The sequence below is a fragment of the Scleropages formosus genome, chromosome 1 (genome assembly GCF_900964775.1).
Source record: "Scleropages formosus chromosome 1, fSclFor1.1, whole genome shotgun sequence".
NCBI lineage: Eukaryota > Metazoa > Chordata > Actinopteri > Osteoglossiformes > Osteoglossidae > Scleropages > Scleropages formosus.
Window position 1 is genome coordinate 264,163 of NC_041806.1, and position 21,304 is coordinate 285,466.

Sequence of the window (21,304 nt, forward strand, 5' to 3'; positions counted from 1 at the left end):
TCTGTGGTGGCCATCCCTGTTGTTGTTGTAAGCAGCTTGTTCTTTGGATGCTCTTTAAAAAGAGTAAACTGACAAGTCTCACGGAGACATTTGCATTTATTCGTTTAGCAGACACTTTTGTCCGAAGCGACGTACATCTCGGCAAAAGTACCATTTATGCATTACGTTAAGAGAAAGAGACACAGCTGGAGACATGTGACTCAAGCAAACCTAGTTTGTTCCCTACCACTTGCTGCACCGAGGTTCATCGTTCAAGTAGGAGCATAAAACACAGGATAGACAAATCCTGATACCCTCCTGATACAAGTCCGATGTTTGTTACCTTCATATTTGCTGTGAATACACAGACATTAACACAAGTGACTTAAACAAAAAAATTACAAATAAAAGGTATGAAACGCTTTTCATCCAATCAGCAGTAAGCCCCTCTTCTTCATCCAATCAGGAATAAGCACCTCTCTCTTCATTCAATCAGCAACGAGCACCGCTTTCTTCATCCAATCAGCAACAAGCACCCCTGTCTTCATCCAATCAGCAACGAACATCGCTCTCTTCATGCAATCAGCAGCGAGTACCGCTCTTGCCCTTCCAACGAGCCGATCAGAACGGCAGTCGGCTCCGGCCAGCCCGGGCCTATTAGTTGAGCTGCCGATTGAGCCCGTGGCGCTTGTGACAGTCGTCGCTGCGGTGACGGCTCCACTCTACCCAGGCGCCACCCACGCGCGTCCTCATTGGGGCCACCCTGTGTAGAAGCCATCGCCCCCAGGTCTCCCCGAGAGGAACGTCCCATGACGAGAAGCAGAGGTTTGGGATGGTGAACGCTGTAATTAGGGTGCCGGCTTGGACCGTGCTGAGCTCCCCGAGTGAACCGCACCAAAAATGTGAGAGGAAGGAACGCCCAGCGTGCTTCTGTCACTGAGAAACCCGCAGAGCGGCCACTGGAGCTGAGCCCCACCCCCGATGTGACCGCTGGAGCCAGGCCTGCTCCCCTTAGGAGATCCTGGAGAAGGTTCAGGAGGACTTTCAGGAGGAGGGCACGGTTGACAACCCGGCACCAAAGAAAGGCTCGGCCGCAGTCGCGCTGCTGGAGAAGGAACTGCTCTTTCTGCCCTTCCTGACCATGTGTGAACAGCATGTGAACAGCGTGTGTGAATATGCCGGAGCAGGCAGCTTTAGTGGGGGAGGGGGAACTCCAAACACAATGACTGCTCAGAGAGCAGCAGGAAGTGAGAGTAAAGAGAGAACAGGGAATAGGTTCTTTGCCCGCTGCTGAAATGCACTGAGTTCACGCCAAGTTGTACGTCGCTTTGGAGAAGAGCATCTGCAAATCGAATAAGTGGAAATGTTGGAGGATGGCCTTGGTGGCTGTGAAGGTCTTGGTCAAGCTGGAGGAAGACTCCAGCTCTGAAGGTAAGCTCACCTGCCCTTCTGCACATCATCATGACTCACTGAGTACGGTGACCCTGGATTCACAAGCCCGCTTCCCAGGCAGTTCCCATCCATCACCACGTTCCCTCTCACTGGTGGTCAGTTTTTCCTCGTGGCTGCAGCTCTAATTACAGTTTCATGACACCTCGTGAGTCGCACACCTGCCTCTGGAACGAGCACAGCCCCGATTTAACACGGATGAATGTGAACACTTTTAATCTGGACAAATTCCTCTTTGGTGGTGACTGCTTCATCCAATAAACACGAGCATGTTCTGCATCCCTCCAGTGACCCGGGATGCTCAGGAACCCCAGAGAGGACTTGTAAACCCCGTGGAAGTGAGGTGAATTGAGGTGGTCAGACACTCCTGTTCCGTTTGGGTGCTCTTTAGTGCCATCTCTTGCGACCGTCCCCCCACTTTAAACATGAAGTGCAGAACAGTGACAAAGAAAATTCATTTAAACAGTTAAAAGTGGAAAGGGTTTGTATTCTTAATTTGTAAATGAACAATTCATAATAGGAGGAGCCCCTGTAATGTCTGTGCCGTCCATCTGCGGTCAAGAGACAGGCTGCTGTTTAATGGAAGTTACTGAAGAGAGAGCGCAATCAATTTTTAAACTCCATATAAAATAAGAAATGCTTCACTCTTCCTTTTTTTTTTTTTTTAAAAAAAAAAAAAAAAGTTTATTCCATGATCACAGACAGGACTGTTTTCCTCCATAGTCTTAGAGTGAAATGCCAAGTGGTAATGCAGGAAATTGAACACAACTCCCCCAAGCAGATAAAATAAAAATAAGAAAATAATAAGCCAAACAGAATATATTCTTGCTGACCCACACACATCTGTATTTGTGACAGCCGAAGGGAAAACTATGGCACATAACGTCCAACGGTAACCATAGAAACAGATGCTCAAACACATCCAAGAGGCATGAAGGAATGGTTCTCCTTTGTTTCTTTTTCTATCGATTCTCGAAATCCAAAAGCATAAAGTATTAAATAGAATGTGGACTTTGTGGTGACAGATCGACCTTCCCCCATGGAAAGGACCTCGCCAATGCAACATCTGGACAGGTTGCCCACCTGCTGCCTGCTCAACATCTACTTGAGCTGAACTGAAACACACACAGGCAGTTCACGGTCAGAGCTACTGAGCCAACATTTACATATCTGCTTTCTTATTAAATTTAAAAATAAAAATAAAAAAGCTCCTCCCCCTTTGAGCCCAGGGTTAACATGTTGTCACATGGCAATCAGGCTTCTTCTCCTCCAGCCAGAGCTCAACTCTAGCAGGAGGCCAATAAAACTGGGCATGCTCCGCAAGGAGGCGAGGGGTGGGCGGGTGGGAGGGAATTGCAAATACAATTACTTCCCATACTGTTCAGCCCCAAGAGTATGAGAAAAAGGAGGTACTTTTACATGAAGCAAAGGTGATATATGAACTTCCAGCACTTAAAATAAATGGCTTGGTATAGACTATTCATGAGGGTACATGGGGGGGGGGTCAAACGGACAGGAGTTACATTGTTAAAAAACAGGTCTTTACACTGGATGCTACAAAACGAAAAGAGCAACTAAAAAATGGCACAGTGACTTGTGCTCCCAACATAACATTCTTTTATTGTATATAATATACAGATATATATTTATATGTATTTATACTGTGTGTACAGGAGTAAGGCAAGTTTTCAAACCCACGCCCCTCAAAAAAGGAAAAAAAAAAGAACAGAAAAAGACCCCCCCCGAGAGTCCGTCACAGAGGCGCCCCAGACATCTCCGTGTGCCGTCTCTCCGCCCTCGTGTGGAGGTGTGTGGTGCTGCCACCCGGGGGCGCTCTCTCAACCAAAGTCTGGCCCTCGGGCCCCCCCACCACCGTCAGAACAGGTTCTCCTCGAAGATGGCCATGAGGTCGCTCTGGAAGTTCATGTCGATGGTGGCCTCCATCTGCAAGGAGATGCAGGAGGACGGGACGAGTTAGACACGCCGAGATGCGCGAGCGCGCATGCATGCACACGCACACACAGATGAGCCTCACCGCCTCTCTCCGGCGCCTCTCCTGCTCGCGGCGGCGCGCTAGCTCCCTCTGTTGGTCCAGCGGGCTCTGGGCAGCGCCCGGCGGCGCCTGCGCACCAGAAGTTGTCTGCACGGTCTGCGTGGTCTGCGGTGGAGCCTGCTGGGCTACATGTACGTGTGCCGATAGTGGCGGCGGCTCCTGGTGACGACGTGGCTCCTCGTGCGCCCTGCGCGCCTGCTCCAGCGAGTCATCCTCGTCCCGGGCACCGCTGCAGGAAGGAAAGACGCTCGTTCATGACAGACACAGAAGGCATGCGCACGGACGCACGGATGCACGCACGCACACTGCACTCCAGCCTCTCATGGAGGCTCCCTCACCGGAGCTTCTCCTGCTCCCTGCGCAGACGCTCCCTCTCCACCTGCTCCACCTGGGCCTTGAGGGCCTTCTCCCGCTCCTCCTTCTCGCGTGCTGCGCGCCGGAACTGCTCAAAACTGTCGCTGGACGGCTTAGGCGCGCCTGACGGTGCCGCCGTCGGCTTCTGGACGAGGCTCGCCCACGATCCCATGTTCTTGAGTTTCATGTCCTGAGCGAGGAGACAGAGAGAAGGAGAGCGCGGTCGAGGTGCGGCACCACAGCCCCCTCGCCCCAGAGCAGGGCCATCTCCTCGCTTCCTCCTCGCCTTACAGATGCAGCAAGGACTGCAAAAAGAGGAGGTGGCTAGTACTATGTTACATTTACTGCGGTACTCTGGCGTGCTGGTTCTCCGGGTAGCTTTAAACAAGGAGACTTTTTGTTTTGTGGGGACAACAGATAACGTGTTAGGCTGGCATCACCCTCTTTGCTTTACCTTGCTATTTTTCACATTTACTGCTTCAGCTGCAGAAGGTGACTGCCGTACCTTTTTGGGGGCAACGGGGGCCTTGGCCTCCTGCTTCACCTTCTCCTGCTCCTTGTCCTGAGGACACGGTGTCGTCGCACTCGCCTCCAGAGAAGAAGTGGGGGGCCTCAAACCATCCTGGGGCTTCAACTCTGACCCTGAAGTGTGGAGGCACACATATTGGTACAAACGCAAGTGAGTGCACGTATATATATACACACACACACACACACACACACACACACACACACACATACACACAGAGGGAGATACTCACGCAGCTGAGACAGAGACGGCTTGCTCTCCACGCCTTTGATGGGCTCTTGCTGCAGCGGGGGGCTAAATGGCTCACTGTGCAGCACCGGGGGCAGGGACATTGCCATCTCCTCCTTCAATGGCACCGAGGGCAAGGGGGCACGTAGCTCCTGGCACACACATGCACACCTTATTGCACACCTCCCTTCTCCACAGCAGAGCTCCAACATGAGCGAGCTGTAGCTTTGGCCCTGGGCCTGTGGATGGCGTTCTGCACCATACTCACCCCTTTCTTGGGCTGCTGAATGCGGGACGGCGAGAGATGGATGACGGAGGGGTACTGAGGCATGTGAGGGGACTGCATCAGCACAGGGGGGGGGCTCTCCCTCAAGACACCTGCAGGCGAGACGTGGGGGGCGTTAGCACGTGTGTCTGCCTCCCTCTGTGTGTGTGTTTTATTTTTACAGAGAGCATGCTCACCTGTGCTGTACACCTCAGACTTTGGTTGCTGTGGCTGCGGGGGCTGTTGTGCCAGAGCCTGGTGCTGTGGCTGCGTGCCGGAGGGTGTGGCCTGTGCCGGCAGTGGCGCCGCGTACACCATCTGCTGCAACTGCTGCACGTGCCGGGGCGGCGCTAGGGGGAGCGCCGGCAGAAGCGCCTGCTGCTGCACCTGCACGGACTGCAGGAGCGGGGTAGTCTGCGTGCCCAGGGGGTGCCCTTGCTGCAGCTGCTGCAGGTAGAGCTGCAGCGGCGCCGGCTCCTCGTCATCCTCCAGCAGCGCTTGGGGCGGCTGTGCTGAGAGCAGCTCCAGGGCATCGTGGGCCACGGGGGCCGGTGGGGCCACCTGCAACAGCGACTGCAGGGGTGGGCTCAGGACATGCGGGGGCAGCTGGTGCTGCTGCGGAGGTGGCGGAGGCGGCTGTGGGGCCTGCACTGTGGGGGGCGGGGCTTTGTGCGGGAGGGGCGTGGCGTGGCTGCTGGGGCGGGATGGCTGCTGGGGCATGGCGCTGTGCAGCGCTGCAGGGAACGGAGAGACAGACGCTCATCAGTGCGCCGCGTCACCGGGGACCCCCAAGGAAACGAATGGCCTGACCACCGCTGCTGCGTACCTGGAGAGGGTGCCGCCGCCGGCTGGCTCAGGAAGGGGTGCGGCTCCGAGAGCGCCTGGGCGTTGACGTTGGGCGGAGCCTGCTCCAGACCCTGGCTGAAGTGGGACAGGGGATCGAATGAGGAGTCCAGGATTGAGATGGGTGGCGGGGGCACGTAGGCCGCCATAGAGGGCTCCACCATGGGAGCCTGGGGCGGGGCCAGGGCCGGGGGTGGGGCGAGTGCTTGACTGATACCCCCCATTGTCACCGAACGCTGCTGCCGCCTGCCCTCCTTTCTGCTGTGGCTTCGCTTCTTCTGTCTGGGGGCCAGTCCTGCTGTGTGAGCAGAGGCAGGAGCAGGAGCAGGAGCAAGAGGAGGAGCAGGAGCAGGAGCAGGAGCAGGAGCAGGAACTGCCACCGTGATGGAGAGAGCGCCTCCTGGGCAGAGAGCTCACACTCAGGAAGTGCCTCTCGACTCAGCAACCGAGTGGCAACTGTAGTACAGGGGACTCATTCATTTACTCAGCACACAGAGTACGAGGGGATGAGTTCAGACTGGCCTCAGCGTGAGGGACGAGTTACGAGTTGTGCATCGCACACTTCCTGTTGGAGCATACAGAGGAAACTGTGTGTGTGTGCATGCAAGCGTTTGTGTGTGTGTGTCTGTGCACACATTTCTACACACCTCTGTCAGAGTCCTCGCTGTCAGAGGAACTCGACTTGCTGCTGCTGCCGGAATCTGAGGAGGAGCCGGTCTTCCTCTTCATCCCTTCCATCGTCTTCTCAGCCACTATGCGGGGCAGCGAGGGGGAGGGTCAGCAGACAGGACACACACGCACACACTTACGTACACCCACACACCCACAGTGCGGAGCCCCTTGTACACACCAGGCTGCTGCTGCTGCTTTTTCTTGCGCAGGCAGGACGAGACGTATCTCTCTAATTGGCGCAGCGTCGATGGCTTGAGCATCTCAAAGTCGATCTCAATCTCGTCGGGGTTCGAGTTCTTGAGCGACGGTTCGCGCGACTGGATAATGTGCACCACTCGGCCCAGCTTGTCCCCTGGCAGCTTATTGATGTCCAGGCTCAGCTGACGCTTCTCCTCATAGGACATGGGCTTGTAGTGGTCCCGCCCTGGGGCCGATGCTTCCTCTTCCTCCTCCTCAGAGTCCGGGGGCCCTGGGGGGGCCAGTGTGGGCGGGGGTCCCACAGGAGGGCCCAGCGAATGGCCTGTCTTTGGCCACTCCTTACTGCTGTGAGATTGATTGAGAGAGAGCCACATGAGCGAGACGTGATGGGAAAGGCCCCCCAGGCGGGTCCACGCAGCAACCACTCTAACCTGTGCCATCTTTATTCATTTCTTTACTGTGCACTCAGGAAAAAGAGGTTCCCATGTGGAGCTGGGGGGGCTATGGACTGCTCACGGTCCGCTAGGCCTCCTTCACACACACACACACACACACACACACACACACACACACCTCCACTACACCTGAACTTGTCATCAGAGCCCACCTGAAGCTCATACGGTTTCGCCAACTGAAAAAAGCATGCTCGTCACTCTACTTTCACCACGGCTGCCCACCTGGGCTTCCTGGGCCTCTTGTTCGAGGGCTCCTTGCTGCTCCTGCTCTTCCTGGAGGGCTGTGACAGGGGTTCCAGGAGCTCCTCAGAAGAGCCGCTAACTTTCTTTTTGTGCTTCTCCTTTTTCTTCTCTTTCTCCTTCCGCTTGGGCTTGCTGGCCTGGGGCTGCGACAGGGCGGCCAGCTGCTCGTGCACCGCCTTCAGCTGCATGGGCATGAGTGGGCAGATGCCGAAGCACACTTACGCACTTGCACAGAGACACACAAAGCCATGCAGCAGCAGTCTTCCCTGCTCTGACCCCCTGGGTGCCTGACCTGCTCCTGCAGCTGCGCCAGCCTCTTGGCCCTTTCCCCCTCACAGTCATCGGGGGAAGACTCGGAGGACGAGTCACTGGAACTGTCCGAGGACGACCGTGGCCCAGCCGGAGGCTGCGGCTTGAAGGAGGTAGGGAGCAGTGCTGGCGAGGGGGTGTGGACCCCCGACACCGTCGGATCTGACTCGTCCGGCATCTTGGCGTAGCGCATCTCGAACACGTCCTGGAGTAGGGAAAAGAAGGGCTTGGAAAGCTGTGGGTCTCAGTCGGCGACCCTTTGCTCACGTTGCCCACAGAGAGTTGTGGAAAATACGGTAATTGTGTCACATGGTATTTACCTGCAGCTTGCGAGCCATGGCCACCACATCGTGGTCTGGCGGGTTATACTTGTAGCAGTTGGAGAACATTAACCGCATGTCAGCAGCAAACTCCTGCGCTTCCAGGTACTGCTTGCTCTCAAGCTTGGACTAGGGAGCACAGAGAGGGCGGGTCACACCTCTAACGCATTCAGCACGAGCTCAGGACACCGAAAGGGATGTGAGCCCAGAGCCCGAGAGACCCACCTTGATGGTGCCCAGGTCCATAGGGTGCTTGATGATGTCATAGTAGTCGTGCAGGCCCAGCGCCTCAACGTCCACGGGCTTGTAGAAAGGCCAGGCGTAGGCCGCGTGCTTCTTGGACAGCATCTCCCTGGCGATGCCGGCGCAGTAGCGGAGCTGCTCCTGCTGCTTGGGGCCCACATGGTGCTGCGAGTCTGGTGCCTCCTTCTTCGGCAGCTTGGAGGGCCGACTGCTCTCCCGGCGCGGCTTGGGCTCCGAGGCGGCAGGAGAGGACTCACTGAGCGGGTCGTTGGCTGTCGGGGTGGTCGTGTCCGCCTTCCTCTTCTGGCTTTTCTTCTGGAAGAGCAGGATCGGAGTCGTCTCAGACAGAAAGCACTAACAAACCCTTGTTCTAATTTAAAGTCCTCAAAACCAGCCCTGCGCGGGCGGACTCACCTTAGCCAGCGGAATGGGGCTCTGAAGAAGGGGTGGCGCAGGCAGGCTCGTGTGGGCTGTGGGAGGAAAGGCCGTCATCACCTGCTGCTGCTGCATGAGGCAGTCCAGCGAACCCACCGGGTACTGCGGAGGCATGTGCGGTGTGCCAGGCAGGCGGCCCGACAGGCCAGCAGTTGGGGACAGAGCGGTGGGGCCTTGAACCAACTGCTGAGGGGCGGCTGACAGCCCGTGTGCGTGCGGGGTGGTCGATGGAGAGTCGTGGACGGAGCCCGGCTTCGAGTTCACACCTAGGAGGGACACGGAGTCAGCCAGTGGCCCAAAGTAGGGTACACGATGGCACAAAGCGGTGCACGTCTGTACCTCCATCTCTGCGTCCCCGGCCACGTCCCTTGGACATCACAGGAATTTCTATCTCGTCCTGAGGCATCTCTGAGATCTTCTGCAGGAAAATCTTTTCCAGTGCCTCCGCCATCAACACAATGTCATCCCCAGGCTGTAGACACAAAGAGATGACTGACAACACTGAAAGCCCGAGAAAGACAAAACTCTAGTGCCGGAACCTTGCTGTACATGTAGCAGTCAGTAAACACGGCACCGGACCAGCGAAGGACTGGTACCTTATTGTAGATGTAGCAGTTAGTAAACATGGTGTTGAAGTCTTGGATACATTCTTGGGCGTTGTGGTAGTAGCTGTTCTCAAGGCGGCGCTTGATGGTTCCCATGTCCATTGGAGACTTGATGATCTTGTAGTAGTCCTGTAAGGCAGGACAAGGGGATGCGAAATGCTGAGTGTGACGACAGAGGGACTTTCTCTCACACACACACACACACACACACACACACACACACACACACACACACACACACAGAGAGAGAGAGGAAAATACGAGTACAATAAAAGTGTATACGCACTGGAAACTGTGATACAATTATGATCGACAGCTAACAAAGTAGCTCATGTCCCATTTTCTCCATTTGCATCACCGCTTCCTCACAGAAAGAGTGCAATTAATTCCTGAAGACCTGCTTGGGAAGTCCATTCATGTTTAAAAAAAACTCCAAGAAAACTTGCTGACAAGCTTTATGATCCAAAACACTATGAACTGCCGAAGTTGAGAGACGTGTTTCATGTGAACAGGCAGTGGTGTGTCGAAGCCTGAGTGACTGACCGTCACTGTGCGTGCGTGCGTGCGCCCTTTCACGATGAGCTGATTCCTGTACTTCTGGGACAGGCCCCGGAACAGTGCCATCCTGCACTCTACAAGCGCTTATTGGTAACAGATGGATTCTCTTGTTGCTCAAATCAGGAGAATTCATGCAATGTTTTCCTTCGCCTCTTCAACTTTTAGCACTTGTTCTTGTTTTCACGCTCATTCTTCGGGAGCCCTGCTGTGACAAGTACAAGTGTTGTCCACACAGGGCGTCGAGCACCTTGCCTTGCGCTCCACCTCACCGAGTCGCGTATTTTGAGCTGCAAGGTCTTCTTAGAAGTGCGAGTTCATGGCTTGTTCCATCAATTTTCAGGTACAAAACGCATTTAAGTACAAGTTATTATTGCCTAAGGAGCCGTCGTTCCATGAGGGAAACCCGCGCGGCCACCGCTCACTTAAAGGGCTTCATTCGCACCATGAAATCGCCGCAATGGGCGAATTCCCACTGCGAGGCTGTCAAACTGCTGTCATTTCTTACGGGGACAATTCACGCCTGGTGCCAGATGGCATTCGAGACTCATTAAATTACCAAAAGAAGAGCTGTTTTGCAGTCACATTCATTCATGGAGCAGATGCCTTTCTTTGAGGGGGAACACAACTTGGGAGCGAAGAGGAGCGCATGTGACAACAGTCGAAAGGCTTTGGACACAGAGATGCCATTGCCACAGCACAGTGCTTACTCCAACATCGTTAACAGACCTTGCAACAAAACCATTAAAATTAAAGGACAGAGTAGAAATATCCATCCATCCATAATAACTGTTTACTCAGTGCAGGGTTATGGAGGTCTGGAACCTATCCTGGAAACACAGGGCCTGTGGCAGGGTGCTCGCTGATATTTTGGCTCATGAATATTCACGGTACAAAGAAATGACACTCAATCCGTGTCTACGCCTGTCGCTGCTCAACGCAAGCGGACGCAGTGGGGTTGGTAGAGAGCGTCTGTGCGACAGAGAGGACGCCACACGTGCGCACAACACTTTGTTTCGCTACGCAACAACTGTGTGAAGGAGCATGTGTACCCAAACAGCGCCAATGCTGAAAGAGAGGAGTCGAACGAGCACCACTGGAAGCATTCCAGCTTCTTGGAGAGCACCTTGCACTGCTGCCAGGGTAACATGCAGGTAAACACAGTACATTTAGCCAGAAAACAGCGCAACTGACAACACTGAGGTACAACAAAACCCTTTGAGGTGTGAGACCCCAACGCTGCATCAGCTCCGATCCTTGTGGCGAGGACACTCACGGGCAAGTTAAGCTTCACCGCGTCCACGGGCTGCTGGAAGGGCCAGGCGAAGTTGTGTTTCCACAGCGCCTTCAGCACGGTCTTCAGCAGGTACTGCAGCTGGTTGGTCTGGCGCTTGGGCCGCGACGGGTCCGAAGCCTCGGGGAGCGGCGGGTTGAAGACGGCGGCGGGCTGGACCGACGGTTGGCCGTGGCCGCCGCCGCCCCCTCCCCCTCCCCCTCCCAGCATCTGCGTGGCCTCCAGGCCGTCCCCCATGGCGCTGGGAAGGGCAGCTGGGGCAAATGGAGCCCAGTCGCTCAGTTTCGACGAGGATGTGGAATCGGCCGAGACAGCGCCGCTAATCCCATGGCACTCCTGGCGGGGGTCTCTGTTGTAACAACAACACAGAAGAGAGACCAGAACTGGGTCACATGACCAATACGGCATATAAATTTCCTTTTTTTTTTTTTTTTTTTTTAAAATTAAAAACCTAAATACACAAAACACATGGTAGAGCTCAAAGGCAGTTAGTAACGGTGGTGACAGAGTCCCGCCTAAAATGTTCAGTCGATTCACCCCACAAACCCGACTCAGAGTCGGGCACATCAGCACCAGAGAACATCTATCAACAGTCCCTGTGTGATGTACATGACAGGCAGAGATGATGATCCCCAGCTGCAAAACTGCCCCTCTTTTGCAAGAAAACCTCCTCTAATACAGTGGAAACACAGTAAAGGACTCCAGAAAAGAAAACAAAGACACGACGCTCTGTGACACTTTTTTTTCCAAAGTGACGTACATCTCGAGGAAGCTGGCTGTGTAGTACTTGGTGCTGCCACCTGTGGACCCAGAGGTCATGGGTTCGAAACCCACCTCCACCTGTAGTATTCAACTGAATGTATTTTTATAGAGCTCTCCTCAAGCAGCGACACAGAGCGCTTAAACGCAGGCACAGAGCAAAGAAACAAGAAGAAGAAGCCGGGGCCTGCTCTGTAGTGGGTCTGAGGTTCGAGTCCCGCTTGGGGTGCCTTGCGACGGACTGGCGTCCCATCCTGGGTGCGTCCCCTCCCCCTCCAGCCTTGCACTGTGTTAGGCTCCTGTTCACTGCGACCCTGCTTGGGACAAGCGGTTGTAGACATTTTGTGTGTGTGTGTGTGTGTGTGTGTGCGCGCCCCCCTACTGGCCACAGAGGAAAGGAACAAAATACTCAAAAAACAGAGTCTAGGGAGGAAAAAACACCTGTGGCTTAATCCCCAGTGAGGAGATTAAGCAGGTTTACATCATACAGGTTACAAACATGGTCTCAGAAAACAATACTAAAGGACAGATGTAGATGCAGACAAGTGATTCCTGACTGCAGCCGCTGTCTCAAAGCATGATACAAACCAGTGTACATTGCACAGGTAGCTGTACGTGGAGTTTCTTTATTAAACAGATAACATACAACACATCTATAGAGCATGCAGCAGATGGGGGGGGGGGGGGGGTCTCAAAAAAAATTGGTTTTTAGACCCTTCTTGAATTTTGAGTTTTTTGAATGTTGGAAATGTCTGCAAAGTCTGATAGCAGCTCTGATCTCCATGACTATGAACAGTACTGAATCAGTGTACGGTACTATAGTACAGTGGGCATTAACTTCCAGCAACTATGAATAGTACTTTGACAGTCACAGTCTCTGCTGTCCCCCACACACACACACACACACACACACACACACACACACACACACACACACTCCTCCTATCGGCACTAGGACAACGATTAATACCCTGCTGAACCTACGAACACCGTCTGGTCCCTGTCTGGGAATTTCTTGGGCCCAGAACACACACCCAGCACTATGCAACACTCTAACCTCGGTCTCCAGCAAAAGGAAGTGCATCAGCGTGCTTGTCCTCCCCTCCCCCCCTCCCCCCCACACACCCACACACACACACACTCCGAACTGCGACGACAGATGGAGCTGCCACCAGACATCTGGAGAGCAGACACCACTGCGGACGTGCTGCCGCACACCTCCCTTGCCAAAGCGCCCCCTGCTGGACACTGGCCGACGCACGCACACGCACGCTCTTCATCTGGAGTGCGGCGGGTAAGAGGCGTGCGGATGCCCACGTGCAGCTGGATGGAGAGCTTGTTCTGTGATGAGGGGGGTCACATGACCACAGTGCTCACTTACGGTAAGTGGCATAAACAAGGCAAAGAGCCACACACACACACACACACACAACATGAGTCACGCACAAGAACAGTGTATGTATGACTCAGCGGGGAACTACACACACCCTGAGCTCATGGACTGGAGGGTGGGGGCACACATACACGCACACACAAACAGTCCACCTCCTTACTGTGGTGAATCCTGTAGACCCTTTACATTGGATTTGTAGAATAGAATACAACTTTATTTGCCATTTGTACACGCACACATGTTCCGGGCACACAGGAATTCCTGAGCGATGCTGAGAGAGTCAAACGTAAAAACAACGTGTACACAATAAATACTCTAAAACTTCAATAACTAAAGCTACAATAATACAATAAATACAATAACTACAGTAAAAGAGGGAATAAGTATTAAAAAAGGAGGGGAGCAAATACTTTAAGAAGGGGGGGAGGGGCAGGAATAAAATAACACAATACACACAAAGCACACACAAAGTACACAGTAAAATATCCCATACACAGTAAAGACTACAATAATACTGTTAATAGTAATATAAACAGGCTAATGATTAATGTTAATAATAATAATATTAATGCTCTGATGGTTATTGCACATGTACAGAACGCTCTGGCAGACACACACACACACACACACACACACACACACACACACACACACACACGTGCGCTGTGACCCATGGGAGACAGATCATTCACAACGCTGTGGCTGCGGTGCTCTTGTGGTCAACCTGGGACCAAATATACAGCTTGGCTGCAGGTAAGAAAAACAGTGGCAGTGAAGTAAGTCAGAGGGGGGTGCGGTGGCGCAGTGGGTTGGACCGGGTCCCGCTCTTTGATGGGTCTGGGGTTCGAGTCCCCCTTGGGGTGCCTTGCGACGGACTGGTGTCCTGTCCTGGGTGTGTCCCCTCCCTCTCTGGCCTTACGCCCTGTGTGGCTGGGTTTGGCTCCAGCTCCCCGTGACCCCATACGGGACAAGCGGTTCAGGCAGGCAGACAGACAGACAGTGAAGTAAGTCAGTGATTATTATCCATCCCAATTTTACTGCGTGGAATTCGGAGCCAATCGGAGCCCTCCTGAATCCACAGTGACCATCAGGACTATGCCGACACTACAGTAACCCGGGGAACGTGCTTCTCCGTTGTCGGCTACACGACGACACACTTCGGGTGACTGAATGCTCTGCAATGAAGTGTCATACGGACCTCCACGGCACAGAGAGGAAAACTGCTCGCGAGACAGGTGAACTGAGGGATGTGACCCCAGAACGGTGGCCCAAAGTGTGAGCTCAGCAGCCAAGGCCCAGAGCCCCCGGTGAAACGGGATCGTCCCATCGTAGCAATGTCCTATTGCACCGGTGTGCGGGAGCGTGTGTGAGATAGGCGTGTAAGAGACGTTGTGTGTACAGAATGTGAGAGTGCGTGAGACCTCAAGTGTATGGCTTGTGTGTGTGTAAAGGGTCTGCTGTCAGGTGACCAGTGACAGCCACATGACCTTTAGTGTGTCAAATTACCAGCATGAGGAGCGTCTTACAGTGTCGCAAATACAATAACAATGGTGACGATAGAAGGATGAGGGGTTTAAAGCCTTGGATGAAGGAGCAGCGTGGAGAAGAGTGTGAGTGTGTGTGTGTGCGCGCGCACCTGCCTGTCAGACAGAGACAAAGAGAGAGAGAGCTCTTCCATCATTCGCACGTTCCTACGTGTGTGTGCGCGCGTGCGCCATGAGCTCCTCTGCCTGGTGGTTTAACAGGTCCAACTGGTTGTCCAACTGAAGGACATTCCTGTACCAACTCAGGTTTGACAGCAGGACGCAGGTGCGCCAAAGGTGACAGGGAGCTGCGGGCACGGGGCAGAGAAGTGAAACCCACTGTGACTCACATGCGCGCGCACACACACACACGCACACACCTCGTTCGTGTGCCTCATTCTCCCACACAGCAGTTCTCTTCCGAAACACAACATGGTCACTCGGGCCGTTCAACACAAAACCTACAGACCCTGCGTGTGTGTGTGTGTGTGTGTGTGTGTGTGTGTGTGTGTGTGTGTGTAAGAGTCACAAACCTGATGTTAAGAGCAAATTGGCCCTCAGGTGTAACTGTATGCTTGTGTCTTAATACAACAGTATGTGTTTACTCTTAATACACATGCTGTTTTTAATGTTGTATGTGCATAACAATTTGTGTGCGCTGTGTAAGGCGGCAATGACACTGAAAGCCAAAACACACCCACACACACACTCCCTCTCTCTGGAACTGTTTTGGTTCCTGCCACATGAGCGGAGGCCCCCGTGCGTGCTCTCGCAGCAGCCCCCAGGGTTTTGTGCCATCTCCATAACGACCCGGGTTGACCCTGTGTCCTCACTCACTTTCGCTCAGTCTCTCACACACACACACACACACACACACACACACACACACACACACCTCTTGACGATCACCGAGTGATGGGAGATCCTCTCCAGCAGGGAATCCAGGGTCTGGAAATGCAGCAGGCTGTCCGAGTGCATCCTGTAATCCATGTGCCTGCGCGCCTCCACCAGAGAGGGTTCCACTCGAACCGGCAACACGGCACCCACTAGCGCCAGGAGCATGCCCGTGCCCTGCCTCCTCTCTCAGTGGAGTCAGGGGGGCCGGCCCACGCCACGCTCATCCTGCCCTCGCGCCCGCGGCACGCTCTGGGAAGCAGAGGGTCGTCGGGACCAAAATGGCTCCCACTTCCTTGTTGAGAATGCTTTAAAGGAGAGGCCCCGCCCACTGCCGGCAGCCTGAGGATAGCCGCTCTCCCTCCCGCCCTCGTTCCTGCTTTTCCTCTGCCCTCCCTCTCTCAGACACACACGCACACACACCTCCCTCCCTACTGTATGTTCCTCTTTCTCTCCTGAACACACAGTCAGCTGCTGCCCTCCCCCGCAGCTCATGTATGTGCCTGCGCACACACTCCAAGGTCAAAGGTCATCCTACGCACAAAAACAGTAAACGCTACCAGGCACAGCGCATCGCTGCCCAATATCAACTTTTTCATTTCTTTGTGCTCCAGAGCAGAGCCTGACATTTACTCAAGTGAATTACGCTGATTTACATTCACACTTACTTATTCAGCAGATGCTTCTCTCCAAAGCCACTTCCAGTGAACACACACACACAGCATGGGTGATTTAGTCACCAGTTCAACTAAAACGTGTCTTTGGACTGTGGGAGGAAATCGGAGCACCCAGAGGAAACCCGTGGAAACTCCACACGAGCTGAGCGAGGATCGAACCCATGTCCACCACTCAGGCCCTGTGCTACCACGCTATATTCGTGTGTCTGGGTAATTTTCACTCTGCCAATTTCCACGCAAGGCAGTGGCTCTAGTCACGGTGCCCCCTGGTGCCCATGCAGTCTCCATGTATTGACCCACAGGCACGTTTCCCAGTCCACGGAGTGTCGCTCATTTAACTTAATTTTTTCACTATTCAATTGCATGTTTCGGGGACTCTGACCAGCTGGGTGACGCTGCTGAAGACACTGCAGAATTACACACGCACAGCTGCATCGCAGAGGTTCTCCAGGCAAACGAGGCCAACAAGGCCCCTGCGCTACACCGACTCAAAGGTGAGCAATAAGTAAATGTGGGACAAACACACTCCCGGATGGACGGACTGACAGCGCAAAGCATGAAAAACCTTACTTGTCAAGAGCATTAAAAATTTGGTAAAAACCACAGGTGAGAAACAGGAGAAAGGAGAAAGAGGCAGAACAGGAGCAAAACCAGAGAAAGTGGATGCAAACAACATCAAGATGGGGCAATGAAGAAGAAGCAAAAGTGAAACAGAGGAAGAGCACCAGTGAGTGTGTTCATGCGACAGTGCAGAGAGGGCCTCTCACTGCCGCATCATTACCATATCCGTCGCTCCCCTTGCTCTCATTACCCTAACGCCGGCGGATCCATCGCTCTCGCTGTTCTCATTACCCTAACGCCACCGCATCCGTCACTCCTGCTGCTCTCATTACCCTAACGCCGGCGCATCCGTCGCTCCCGCTACTCTCATTACCCTAACGCCGGCGGATCCGTCGCTCCCGCCTCTCTCATTACCTTAACGTCGCTCCCCCTGCTCTCATTACCCTAACGCCGGCGGATCCGTCGCTCCCGCTGCTCTCATTACCCTAACATCGCTCCCGCTGCTCTCATTACCCTAACGCCACCGCATCCGTCACTCCTGCTGCTCTCATTACCCTAACGCCGGCGCATCCGTCGCTCCCGCTACTCTCATTACCCTAACGCCGGCGGATCCGTCGCTCCCGCCTCTCTCATTACCTTAACGTCGCTCCCCCTGCTCTCATTACCCTAACGCCGGCGGATCCGTCGCTGCCGCTGTTCTCATTACCCTAACATCGCTCCCGCTGCTCTCGTTACCCTAACGCAAACGCATCCGTCGCTCCCGCTGCTCTCATTACCTTAACGTCGCTCCCCCTGCTCTCATTACCCTAACGTCGCTCCCACTGCTCTCATTACCCTAACGCCGCTCCCCCTGCTCTCATTACCCTAACGCCACCGCATCCGTCGCTCCCGCTGCTCTCATTACCCTAACGCCGCTCCCCCTGCTCTCATTACCCTAACGCCGCTCCCGCTGCTCTCATTACCCTAAAGCAAACGCATCCGTCGCTCCCGCTGCTCTCATTACCCTAACATCGCTCCCGCTGCTCTCGTTACCCTAAAGCAAACGCATCCGTCGCTTCCCGCTGCTCTCATTACCCCAACGCAAACGCATCCGTCGCTCCCGCTGGTCTCATTACGCTAACGCCGCTCCCCCTGCTCTCATTACCCTAACGCCACTCCCCCTGCTCTCATTACCCTAACGCCACCGCATCCGTCGCTCCCGCTGCTCTCATTAATCTAACGCCGCTCCCGCTGCTCTCATTACCCTAACGTCGCTCCCCCTGCTCTCATTACCCTAACGCCGGCGCATCCGTCGCTCCCGCTGCTCTCATTACCCTAACGTCGCTCCCGCTGCTCTCATTAACCTAACGCCACCGCATCCGTCGCTCCCGCCTCTCTCATTACCCTAACACCGCCGCATCCGTCGCTCAGCTGCTTTCATTACCCTAACATCGCTCCCGCTGCTCTCATTACCCTAACGCCGGCGCATCCGTCACTCCCGCTACTCTCATTACCCCAACGTCGCTCCCGCTGCTCTCATTACCCTAACGCCACCGCATCCGTCGCTCCCGCTAGTCTCATTACCCTAACGTCGCTCCCGCTGCTCTCATTACCCTAACGCCGCCGCATCCGTCGCTCAGCTGCTTTCATTACCCTAACATCGCTCCCGCTGCTCTCATTACCCTAACGCCGGCGCATCCGTTGCTCCCCCTGCTCTCATTACCCTAACGCCACCGCATCCGTCGCTCCCGCTGCTCTCATTACCCTAACGCCGCTCCCGCTGCTCTCATTACCCTAACGTCGCTCCCCCTGCTCTCATTACCCTAACGTCGCTCCCCCTGCTCTCATTACCCTAACGCCGCCGCATCCGTCGCTTCCCGCTGCTCTCATTACCCTAACGCCACCGCATCCGTCGCTCCCGCTGCTCTCATTACCCTAACGCCGCTCCCCCTGCTCTCATTACCCTAACGCCACCGCATCCGCCGCTCCCGCTGCTCTCATTACCCTAACGCCACCGCATCCGTCGCTCCCGCTGCTCTCATTACCCTAACATCGCTCCCGCTGCTCTCGTTACCCTAACGCCGGCGCATCCGTAGCTTCCCGCTGCTCTCATTACCCCAACGCAAACGCATCCGTCGCTCCCGCTGGTCTCATTACGCTAACGCCGCTCCCCCTGCTCTCATTACCCTAACGCCGCTCCCCCTGCTCTCATTACCCTAACGCCGGCGCATCCGTCGCTCCCGCTGCTCTCATTACCCTAACGCCGGCGCATCCGTCGCTCCCGCTGCTCTCATTACCCTAACGCCGGCGGATCCGTCGCTCCCGCCTCTCTCATTACCCTAACGTCGCTCCCACTGCTCTCATTACCCTAACGCCACCGCATACGTCGCTCCCACTGCTCTCATTACCCTAACGCCACCTCATCCATATTTTACAGAAAGGAAGGTTCAGCTTATTCCATCACTTGTTACTATAAGTCTAAGTAATTGCTGCAGTTTTATACCGGCGTAGCGTAGCCTCTGACTAATCACACATTTATTACGCCAATCATTAGTCTTTACCACTAGTGATATAGTCTATCAGTTGTCACTACTACGTGTTGTCATTATTGCTGTGCTGCTCCTGCTCACAAAATGGCGGCCACGCGCTGCGCGCTCCCTGTGCCTCGCTCTCCCTCGCTCGCTCTGGTCGCCGGTTTCTCTCTCTCTCGCACCACGGGCCTTAGCGGTACCAGCTCGCTGCGGTACAGTTACTCACTCAGTCTCTCTCTCTCTCTCTCTCTCTGTCACACGCACACACACACGCAGCGCCAAATCTAGACCCTTAGCCTAGCTTAAGGCTTAGCCTAGCTAGGCCCCGGTACCGCGCGGTTACTAGCAGCCGAGCCCGGCGGCCGGGAACAGCAGCGTGGCGCGGCCTCGGTTCGAAGCGGGCCGGCGGCTCCAGCTCCAGTCCCACCCGCTCCTCCGCGCCCCTTCCCCGCACGCAGCCTCGGCCCGGGTAAGTCCCCGCTCTTGACTCGCCTGGACACCCGGCAGCGGCCGCTAACTGTCGGCGTACCTCCGTCAAAAAGACCGTGACGGTAGAGAAACCGCTTTATTTACCTGATTTGAGCGGTTGTCAACGTGCGTGCGGCTCTTCCTTTCCCTGGGTCAGAACAAACAGCGGCGCGACGTCGTCTGTGATGTCACGACGTAGCGAACGCAACGCGGCTTCTCGCGCTCATGTACGTCGGGGTCGCACGGTGGAGTGTAAACTGAGATAGTAACGAGAGCGGTGGAGAAAGTAGCGAGGTAAAATATGAAATGACACTGGAGCGATACAGTAGAAACAGGGCTGTAACTCGGACTCGAAAGTGTAGAAGCAGTGGGACAAGCATGTGCCGGAACACTTTGTCCGAGCGGGTTTAAACTGGTTTAAAGGGGAAAACGCGGCTTTGGGACGGAGGAGGAGGAGGAGTGCGCGCTGCTTCAGTCGTGACGCGCCTGGGAGTTTAGCATGAATTTACTCCAAATTTGTACCGTCACGGGAATTTAATTATGAGGGATGACACTCTACGAGAGCAAGGCGTCAAATCCAGGAGTTCTCTCCCTCCCCTCCACCCACGCGGATGAGGTCTAGAGGCCATAAGTTCGAAATGCTAGATGGAAGATGCAGGACCGGTGGTCGGTCGCTCGCTCACTTACAAGGAGCGCAGGGTCACGGTGGTGCAGACCCTATCCTGGACAAGACAGCAGTCCTCCACGGGGCCCCCGCGCACGCACACACGGTGCCCTGTATTCACACCTAGAGCCCAGGAGCGTTGAGGCACCAGTGGAATTATTGCTCTGCTGAGCTGCCCCCAGGCAGGGGTCTGAAAGATACACAAATTTGACTTGTTTAGCTGACAGTTCTCTCCAAAGCAACTGACAATGTTAAGCCAGTTACAGTTACTTACCCCTTGTCACAGCTGCCCGTTTTCACAAACAATTAACGATAGGAACAGAACTGCAGGTAGCAGTTATAACCACTATGCCATCGGCTGTCCCAGGTGTCCAGCTGCTTTGCTGTGTACCTGCTCTCCCCCGTAGGTCTCCTTGTAAGCACACGTTCTTCCATCAAAGCGGTCAGGGAGTTTTGAGTCTGATGCTTGCACGTAAACAGGTCTGTAGTTGTGTACTGAATTTGGGCCCAGAGGTGGTTTCTCCACCTCCAGAGCTGAAGGCACAGGAGGAAAGGTACCAAACTAACAGCAAGCAGCTGTAGACAAGACACCTACTAAAACATTAATAGAACAGCACCTGAGGGACTACCTATGGAGAACAAGCATGTGTGGAAAAAAATTCAATTGAAACAGAGCTCAGGCAGAGATGATTGAGACAGTATTTGCCCCTTTTGCAGGGGGACTGTTTTTCCAGCTTTCTGACACTAGAAGTGATCAGATCTTTCTAGAAATACAGTATGAATGGCACATGGGAGAAAGATAGTGAGAGCTGTTTTATTTCCCTTG

General features: G+C 54.5%; 1 protein-coding gene across 4 annotated transcripts; it reads right to left on the reverse strand.

Annotated features, from left to right (window-relative positions):
• Positions 1–2,122: 2,122 nt before the first annotated feature.
• LOC108919750 (bromodomain-containing protein 4-like) lies at positions 2,123–20,102 on the reverse strand. 4 transcript variants are annotated; one of them, XM_029247970.1, is made up of 19 exons: positions 15,600–16,329; positions 11,012–11,378; positions 9,172–9,309; positions 8,915–9,047; positions 8,555–8,841; positions 8,123–8,455; positions 7,898–8,026; positions 7,561–7,782; positions 7,248–7,450; positions 6,551–6,912; positions 6,348–6,452; positions 5,684–6,100; positions 5,055–5,591; positions 4,861–4,970; positions 4,597–4,744; positions 4,341–4,477; positions 3,820–4,025; positions 3,464–3,710; positions 2,123–3,372 (listed from the first exon to the last, which is right to left on the reverse strand). In XM_029247970.1, exons 1-19 carry the CDS (start codon positions 15,764–15,766, stop codon positions 3,304–3,306), a joined length of 4,317 nt encoding a protein of 1,438 aa, XP_029103803.1. In that variant the 5' UTR covers positions 15,767–16,329; the 3' UTR covers positions 2,123–3,303. The 4 variants fall into 4 exon arrangements, with proteins under 4 accessions (XP_029103803.1, XP_029103781.1, XP_029103757.1 ...); XM_029247948.1 differs by having other exon boundaries at positions 2,124–3,372; positions 5,684–6,097; positions 6,551–6,915; XM_029247924.1 differs by having other exon boundaries at positions 2,125–3,372; positions 6,551–6,915.
• Between the last annotated feature and the right edge of the window lie 1,202 nt (positions 20,103–21,304).